The 9,634-nt window shown below is 36.5% G+C and overlaps 1 protein-coding gene across 1 annotated transcript; it reads right to left on the reverse strand.

The window, feature by feature from the left end:
- Positions 1–1,776: 1,776 nt before the first annotated feature.
- On the reverse strand, positions 1,777–3,235 carry LOC111635174 (tetratricopeptide repeat protein 36 homolog). The gene is made up of 3 exons (XM_023380062.1): positions 2,898–3,235; positions 2,522–2,710; positions 1,777–2,450 (listed from the first exon to the last, which is right to left on the reverse strand). The coding sequence occupies exons 1-3, from the start codon at positions 2,998–3,000 to the stop codon at positions 2,188–2,190; spliced, it is 555 nt and encodes a 184-aa protein (XP_023235830.1). The 5' UTR covers positions 3,001–3,235; the 3' UTR covers positions 1,777–2,187.
- Positions 3,236–9,634: the final 6,399 nt, after the last annotated feature.

Below are 9,634 nucleotides of genomic sequence, written 5' to 3' on the forward strand. Positions count from 1 at the left end.
GTTTTTGACAGTTAAAGACCCAATCTAGACTTAGCAACTTTGCTGCACTCAGTATGGTAAATTTCAAAATTTATATAACAGGAGTAAATTTTACTCAAGGATGAACACGTTAATAAACATAGAGCAACTGAAGACTCTACTGTTAGACAATAAGCAATTGAAAGTTAACAATGAAACTTTCCTTGAGAACTGATTTGTCAGAGATTTAGTATCAATTCTCTTCTGATAACTAGGTGCGTTTTGCAAGTGTGATTTAGAGAAGGTAAGACATCTATCAAATATGTCAGGTTCATATTACTGGCATATAAAATAATAATAAAAGAAAGGTTAGTCATGGCAACAGCATAATCAATATGGCAGATAAATAAGAGACTAATCAGGACAGAACCTTGAAAAATGTTATATATGGGAGAAAATGAAAGGAAAAATCCCCAAGCTTAGCACTAAATGACCTTAACAGAAAGTAATTATTGAGCCAATTTATAATCAAAGGGTGAATATAAAAAACTTCAATAGAATATCTAACAGCTGAGACAGTAATGCAGAATCAAATGCATCAAGATAAATAATATTAGATGGTAATTTTCATTTAAAATTATCTAGAATAATAGCTTGCATTTGTAACAAATCAAACCATGTGGAACAATCAAGGATAGAACAGTGATAGTAGAGTAAAATTTGAGCATATACTTTAGGATAAACAAAGTCAGGTAAGCATACTCAAAAATCTTTATCATTGCAGACAAAATGCTGAATCATTTTGTCTCATTACTATCATTTTTGGTAATTGCAGTTAGGGTGGAGTTCATCCACTGATCTGGAATAAAAGCATACACTGTTAAATCAGTAAAAATGAAAGCGAGAATTGTATCTATGATAGCACTGATATTTTTGTAAAACTCAAAAAATGTATGGGAAACTGGCCACTACTTAGGTATTATATGTGAAGAAAACATGGAAAACTCTGTGTAACTGTCTCACGGTCTGGTTTGAACCCACAACCAGTGTTCAGTAGTGTTATCCCTTAGCTACTGGTGGGCCATCGCAGACTTATTTTGAATACTTAGTAATCACTTTAGCTTTAGTTACACATGTTTCTCAAAAGATGAATATGATGCTTAGGCAAGCCATCAAGATGTCACAACTAGTGCATGCAAATATTACACCTGGAACCTTGTAACTAACAACTACTCATATATAATTCCATATATAATTCTCCTGGAAAAAATTAGGGAATGTTAATTTTTGATACATCCACAAATATTAAATTTCTAAATGTACTCTGCCATCATTTTAAAATAATTCAATTAGATAAATATAAATCAAGCAAAGTATGTGCAAAACAGTGTGTTAGGAGCATTATAATGATATTGAATATTATGAAAATGTAATGTTGCATTTAAGCAGAGTGAGCTTAATGAAACTTCACAAAATCCATTATTGTAGCTCTATTAACTAGCCTAATAAATGCAACTGATAATTGTATTTTTCACATGAAAGCTCCAAAGCAGTCAATAGGTGACATTAAAAATAGCTTTTTTTTTCTTTCTTTCAAAATTCTTTATGTATGAAATTCAGTTGTAATTAAATATTAAATGGTCCACTGGTGGATAAAACCGCTGAACACCGATGGGTTTGTCCCTCACCAACAGTCTGGTTGCATGGAGTTTTCTTCATGTCTAAATAGGTGTCATTTTCCCATAAAAATGCTCCCAGGAGCACTCCACTTGGCAGATTGCCTTTGTGTTGCATTGCCTTAACCCATCAGTCCAAATATTAAATGAATAATTTGTCAATTTTAATTTTAATAATTCACTTATGTTGTACAGATAAAAGACATAGCATGTTTTATTGTTCTTACAGAAGGTATTACATTACACATTGTGAGTATAAAATGCAGAATCCTATTTAATTTAGAATCCAATGCTTCAAAAATTATTTAATTTATTACAATTGTTTAATAATTGGCATGTTTGTATAAAGGTAAGCTGAAAGACTTGCACATAATCACATATATATTGCTGTTTAATAATTTTAATATTCAAAATTCTGAATGTACACAGGTTTAAGCAAATTTTAAGACACAGTATTTATATATTAATATGGTATTTTAGTAATAATTGACATCTACAGAGATTTTAAAGAATAGATGGCACATGCTATTTTCTAACAATTAGCTCGGTGCAATTATTCTACATCTTTAACTTTTTGCAGTTGCGATAGCATCTGACCAAGCATCTGGTTACATAAAGCCGCATAGGGATTCATCTGTACTAGTTGGGATTTTGCAAATTCGCTACCCAATCTGGCAGAAGATTCAAAATCCTTTCTCGCAGCATCGTTGTTGCCTTGCAGGCGATGAATAAGAGCCCTCTGACAGTAAGCTTGACAGCAAGCCTTTCCCTTATCTTGACTCACATTGATGGCATTGTTTAGATCCTCCAAAGCACCTAAGAATTTTGTCATCTTCATTTAGTAAATTGTAATACATATCGTTTGTGCTTCAGAGACTTTGTCTTACCTCGAGTATTCCCATTCAGCCTGTAAGCCTGTGCTCGATTGTTGTACGAAGAAGCTCTGTTCGGTGCCAAATCGATGGCCTTGGTGAACACTTCGATCGCCCTATCGATCTGTCCGGTTTCTGCCGCTTTCACCCCTTCCAATTCCAATTTTTTAGCTTCTTCACTCTCCGGAGTTGATATCTCTTCATCTAGAAAAAATTCCCCTGTATTAACTAGGCAAATCAATGGCTTTACATCTAGATTAAGTTAATTTACGATCATAAATTAGAAAAATAATTCGCGTAGGTGAGAAATTACATGACAAATTGAAAGCAAATTTGTTTTTTTTTGTAACATTTTCAAATTAAACAGCTGATAAGACGTCAAAATTCTCACCTTTCAATTCGGGGGGAATATCTTCATCGTAAACACATTCTCCTATAGGCAAGAGGGGATTAAACAAACTATTCAAAACTGCACGATCGTGTTTCGTAGCCATTTCTTTCTGTTTGATTTATTGTGAAAGAGCAAAGCATTCCAAGGACGGACCTCGATAACCTCCAAAGTGCACTAGGTCACTTGGAGGTTAATAAACACGATCGCAATAGCTGAAACTACAGTACGTAAATATATTATGAACGATAATACAATCTGCAAAGTATAATTCGGCTATTTACGATACGTAAAAAAGTTTCTTTTTTAAGTGCAAAAGAACAAGTTGAACTTCGATTCTTTGTAAATTACGTTTGAGTGATGCAATCTGTTCAGTGTCTCGCTTATTTCTTCAGTGACGAAAACGTTGATGGCAAGGATTCCCGTTTGTATTCGAGTTTTCTTTATTTAATCGTAAAAAAAAAAAAAATGTTCGAAAAGTTGCGATTATCTGCTAACGTGATCGATCAAAATTACTAAATTTAATGAAGCTTTTTGCTGAAGTGTGTTGTTGTTCGTACGGATCCGACTTACCACTCGAGAGAATTAAATACACCACTTCAGCTCTTGATTTTTTCGGTTTTTTTTTACACTAGATGATACTAAAATTGAAATTGTAAAGTGAAAATTTATAAGAATTTAATTCTAAAGCTTGCCTTTTGTATAATAATTAGAATTTGCTGTCGTAAAATGTTTGTATTTAATCGTCTCACGGGCATATTTTATGTTTATTAGCTGATGTATACAGTACAGTACATAAGTTTATCTTAACGATTGATATGGGGAAAAGTCCAAAGAACATTTACATTTTTTAATTTAACCAAATTCCTATAATCCTATGAGGATAATCTAAATGTAATATATGATAAAGCACCGGCTTCTTCACTTAATTTGGCAATTTCCTTTACAAGTGACCCACCGTTTGAATGGTTAGAACCACCGAAATTGGTCGCGGATTAGGCTGGCTAGTGGAGTTTATCGAGTTTTCTATACTTATCTAAGTAGGGATGGTTTACCACAGAATGCCCTCCCATGAGGGATCCACTCTCTGTACATAGTCCCTTATATTGCATTTCTATATAGAAAGAAACGAAGCAAGTAAGCTTTTAAGACAGTAAACAAAATCCCTAAAGAAACTGAACTTCCACAGTATCATGGAGATTTTTTTTATGATATCAATCTTCAGAGGAGGTTATTGCTCGGGAAATCAGATATTAAGTACTAATGATTGAAGTATATATACATCATTTGGATATGAAAAATATATTTTTCAGAGTTACTACTGTCCTGAGCCAGTGAGTCACCTGGAAATAAGGGGTCTCATTGGCTCGGGGAGACACTATGAATTCTTGGATAGAAGGAGATGCCTAATACTACTAATGATAATGTCCTAGAATTTGATGTACTGTACAACACACAATTACTGAAAGAGTAAGAAAGTAACATAGGCTATAATTGGAAGTTTATGGTATCATCTGGGAGCTGTAGTAAACAGGAAAATTAACAGATGAGGAAGGAAGCTAACTTCTTAATTTTTAACCCGGGTTTTCTATCGGGGTGCTTTCAGGATTGCCGCGAAGTGGATTGGTGGAAAAACGCATCGCAATATGTGACTAGCCGATTGATCAGGATTGAACCAATGTGGGTCCCGGTGCCGCGAAATATAATGCCAAACAGTGCCATAACATTTGTGCCTGTTAATTAAAGTACCAAAAACTACGTTGATAAACTAGGGATATCGCAAGAAAAAAAAATTCTCCAAGTTGGCCATTATTAGAAAAAGATTGAAAAACACTGTCCTAACTACTGTGTCATACGAAATTCGGTAATACCGTACTGTACGTCACGTAGCGTAACAGATGGTGCTTCACACAATTTTATTAATTATAATTTTCTTTAAAAGTATATTCGTACAATTGAAGAATGTTTTGTATCGGGTATGTACAGTCGACCCCCCTATAAGATCATAGATACGTTCCATTCTTTAGGAATCCAATTTCTTACGAGTCCTTCCAATCACAGCCCGACACGTGTGAAGTTTACGGACTACGGCTGTTTGAAAGATTTTCTTCCATAAAATTAATCGATTCTAGACTAATCCGACTCAACATTTCCAAAATACGTATATTTTTTTGGAAATAATCCGTATAAACTACGCTATAAACAAAAAATTGTAGGATTACTTACCGAGTGTGCACCATTCGACATCGCCATTGCTCAAGCTTGTTTTCGTCGCGGAACAGCTCAGCAAACCGCGGCCGATTTCTAATAACTTATTTTTCTGTGAAAACTTCGTTGAACTTTGGAGACATCGTTCATATAAATAATTTTAATCGCCGTTGAATAAGAAATGTTTCTTTCACACGAAATGTATAAAATTACAGTACTGTATTAGACTTACGGTACCTAATTTACATACTGTACAGACGATAGTTAGCGTAAAATCTCTGTAGCGTGGCGCTACGCGGCGGAAAAAAGATATATAATTATAATAAAGTTACAATAAATTATGTTAATATATAATTATATATACAGTACCTAATTTATATATAATACTGCCCAGACTTTCTGCTCAGCGGCGGGCACTTCTCTACATTGCAAAAGCCTACTCCACAGCCCCCACTAGCAGCCTCCAGGTCATCACAAGAAAACCACCCATTGATCTGTATATTACTCTCTGTACTAAGAAATAGAAAATTAAGCACAAAGAAGAAATCACCATCAACTCCAACTGTATAAATCCCATGGACATTGAGCAACACATCCCGTACTCTCAGACTATTGATCCTAGCCAAATAATTAACCTCAACAACGACATTCCTCATTCAGCTATTACTATCTATACTGACGGATCTAAGGCTGACGACAGGGTAGGCTGCAGCTTTGTTGTATACACTAACAGTGTGGAATCTTACCACAAGAAATGCAGGCTGGCAAACCATTGCAGCGTTATTCAAGCCGAACTTCTCGCAATCCTCGAGGCTTTTACTTGGAGCTCAGAGCTCCACAATCACACTGACATCCACATTATTACAGACAGCACTGCTGCCATTCAGATCATCAGGAACAACAACAACCCACCCAACTGCCAACAAAATTAAGAAAATACTCCTTCGTTCAAGTAATAATTATTATCTGACCTGGACAAGGGCACACCAAGGCACCAAAGGAAATGAACGGGCAGACACATTGGCTAAGGAAGCCACCACTGAAGACAGTCTTCCTATACAGTACAAAGCGATTCCCTTCTCACATGTTTGCAAAACCCTCTGGGAAGAGCTGCAAATCAACTGGCAAACTGCCTGGGACAGAGATCATAATGTTACCACCCATGCCTACCTTCCCAACATCAAGCACAGGAATGACCTAACTTGGCTAAATCCCAGTCATAACCTAACCCAATTCTTGACCAACCACGGCCGCTTCAACAGCTACCTCAATCGCTTTGGCTTCCAGGACAACAACCTGTGTTCTTACTGTGGTGTCCGAGATGGGAGTGACCACTATGTTTTTGACTGTCCTATGCTCCTCAGGGAAAGGACTTTCATTATTACAAGCCTGCCAGCTAACATCACCTGGCCCTGTAATCATCATACTCTCCTCAACAGCAAAGAACTATATGAACTTTACATAAAACTGATAAATACATACCAGAGGATCACACCTGTTCACGGTTTCACTCCATCAACTGCATAATCTATTATCTTGTTTCTGTGTACTTACAGTGTGTTTAATTTTATATTGTATTTTGGTAATCACATGTTCTGTACCATTTTCCATTGTCCTGTACGCCATCATCAACCCCAATTGTGCTATGCGGTATTGGGGATGTACTTTGTACATATGTAATATAAAAATTGATTGATTGATTGAAATACTGCCCAGACGATAGAAATCTCTCCGTAGCGTGGCGCTAGACAGCAGAAAATAGTTTGGCTGCCCAATGACGTTTTACGTAATTATAGACGTTTTTTACCTTTTTTTACAGATACCCTCGCAATTTTTTCGCAGTTTTATAGGGACCGTAATTATAGGGGGTCTACTGTATGCTTAAAGAAAGAATTAACTGATTGCTCCTGGAAGTCGGCTTCTTATAGAAACATAGCTTCCCTATCATCAAATGTCACAGCACGCCACAGGGGTACGTACCAAATAACTTTTGCTTTGTAAAATGATGAATAATGTCAAACAGACTGTCACTGTGCTCTTTCGAAGACGATATTTTTTGATGATAAGCAGAGAAGTTAACCAATGCTGAAACACACCGATGATACCGTTGACAAATGTATATAAGGGTCGAGGAAGGGTTGTGGAGTTAAATCAATGTTCAAGAACTTTGGTTGTTGTGCGTAAAATTTTGGTTTTCAGTAGTGCGTCTGGCTTTTGGTTTGTTGTGCATCTGTTGAAGGGCCGACCAGTGGCCTAGCGGTCTTCGTATCCTGAACACTGCGAGTTCGGCGCAAGTCGCAACTCGCTCGGACGGGCTGGCCACGTGGAGTTTTCCGGGTTTTCTCCACGTCCCTAACGCCTAAATAGGGGCCAGTTTCCCTTAAAAGACCTCCCGGAAGGCACCCTCCCAGGCAGATCAACAAAGTGTTGGTCTGCCATAATGAATCAAACAAACAGCATCTACAGTAGAGCATCGATTATCCGACCCCGATTAATCGTCGCATCGGTTAACCGACCGTCTAGTCGGCAAATCGATCGATCGTTTTGAATAAAATTTAAAATATTTACAAAAAAAGCATTGCTCCCGTCTTTCTGATGACTATAGGTATATTTTCGACTGACACGTCACACTTGTTTGCATCTTCGCAGAATCTTACTTTCTTTTCTCTACCGTGGAGACAGTTAAGCGAAGTGTTGAAATTAAAAAATCGCCAAATATTTACAGATGGTTGGCAATAATTTTGTGAAATATATTTTTCCACCTATAAAAGTGACAACGAATAAACAAATAAATAATTAATTAATCAAATAACTGATTAATATTTGTAATTGTTATCAAAATTGTAAATTGTTTTGTGTTCGAATTATGTAAAGAAAGTGATTTTCTATTACATCCACGGTAGCATTTTTTTTATTGGCTGGCATTATTTTGACAAGCGCACAAGTTAAAGAAGATTGCCAACGAAGTAGAGTAGACCAGCCGCCAGTAGCAACTGAAACGCAGCAAAACCAGAAATATTCAAACAGCAATGGCGTGCGGTCATTGGAAGCGGCGGATGCGCCGCTTCTTTTGTTTTTTCTAAAATATAAATACATATTAATTTTAATTAAACGAAAATACTCGCGTAGTATTTTATTATAACCGCATTACGTATCTTATTACAAATTTCTATACTCGCGAAAAAAAAATAAGATCGCTATTGTATATTCGAATATTAGTGGCGGAGTGGAAGCGCCGTATTGTCAGCATCCAAAAAGCCAGATTCGTGCACGCGCTTTATAGAACACCAACCTCACCCGGTTTAGCTGGCCGAAGCCTAGGACCTTGGGTGGAGGCTACATACGTATAACGCATCCAATTCTATCCGGGACCGGTTTCGGGCCGTTATCCGCCCGCCCGCTAGATACTTGGCCGCCCTCGCCCGATTACGCGAATCGCGAGTAGATTTATAACTTAACCCAACCGATAAGAATTTACCTGTATGTTTTTACGATAGTTTTCTGTATAGTTGATGGGAGTTTAAAAATATCCGTTAAAATATTTGCTATTTTTATTCCGCTCTCCGATTTTATATTACTCGCAAATTTCAATGTTAATCCAGTGATATTACGATTTCGTACGTCCCGTCTTCAAGGGATGTAGAAAGAAACGTGTACAATTCTTGTATAATGTTAAAAAAAATTAACTGCTACTTCGACAGCGTCATTTAAACTAAATTTAACGAAGGAGAGAGATGAACGAGGTACAGAAAAGGCCCTAGAATTTATTTTCCTTAAATTTACGATTTATGTATCCGTTTGTCATAAAAATTTCTCTTTCCACTTTTTCCTACAAATATTCGAGTACGAAGTAACCGGTTTCGACTTATTTCTGCTTAAGAAGTAGTTAAATAATTAAGCGATTAGGGAATTGGGGACGTAAACAAAACCCCGACGAAAGAGCCGAAATTTTACTTAAACAAATGTCTAACCGGACCAATCTCTAGCCGAGTACAGTGGGACCGATTTCTTCGAAATATTAGATGCAATAAAGACAGACATTTTTCCAGTTCGACCAGAGTGACCGAAAAGTCGTAAATTTTGGAAATTTCCTTTGGACGACACCCGGTCCTAAAATGAATTAATTAGAAAACAAACGACGGACAATCTATTAAGTTTAACATATTTAGACTTTTACAGTTATGGTGAGAAACGTTTAAAATTTACAAGAACCCTGTCGCGTCATTTGACGTATATTAGTGATGCCACAAAAGAGGCATTTGAAATTGACCGGTATCGGCACCCTCGGGATTTGGCAGCCCGCGTGCACGTACGCACCGCACACCTAGCGGGACCGTCTTCGATTCCACTCGTAGGGAGCTATTTGACTAAGTGGTTAAGATTTAAAGAGTAAAGAATATTTTATGTTATTTTTATGTACGTTTCATTACAAAGCTATATTTAAGTTATATTGTAATTAGAATTATAAAAGTTATATTCTAAATAAGATCTCATAATAGCCGGAAAAGTTATGCAACTCGTTGCTCGATTTT

This window comes from Centruroides sculpturatus, unplaced genomic scaffold, assembly GCF_000671375.1.
Source record: "Centruroides sculpturatus isolate CEXI.00-Female unplaced genomic scaffold, Cexi_2.0 scaffold980, whole genome shotgun sequence".
Taxonomy (NCBI): domain Eukaryota; kingdom Metazoa; phylum Arthropoda; class Arachnida; order Scorpiones; family Buthidae; genus Centruroides; species Centruroides sculpturatus.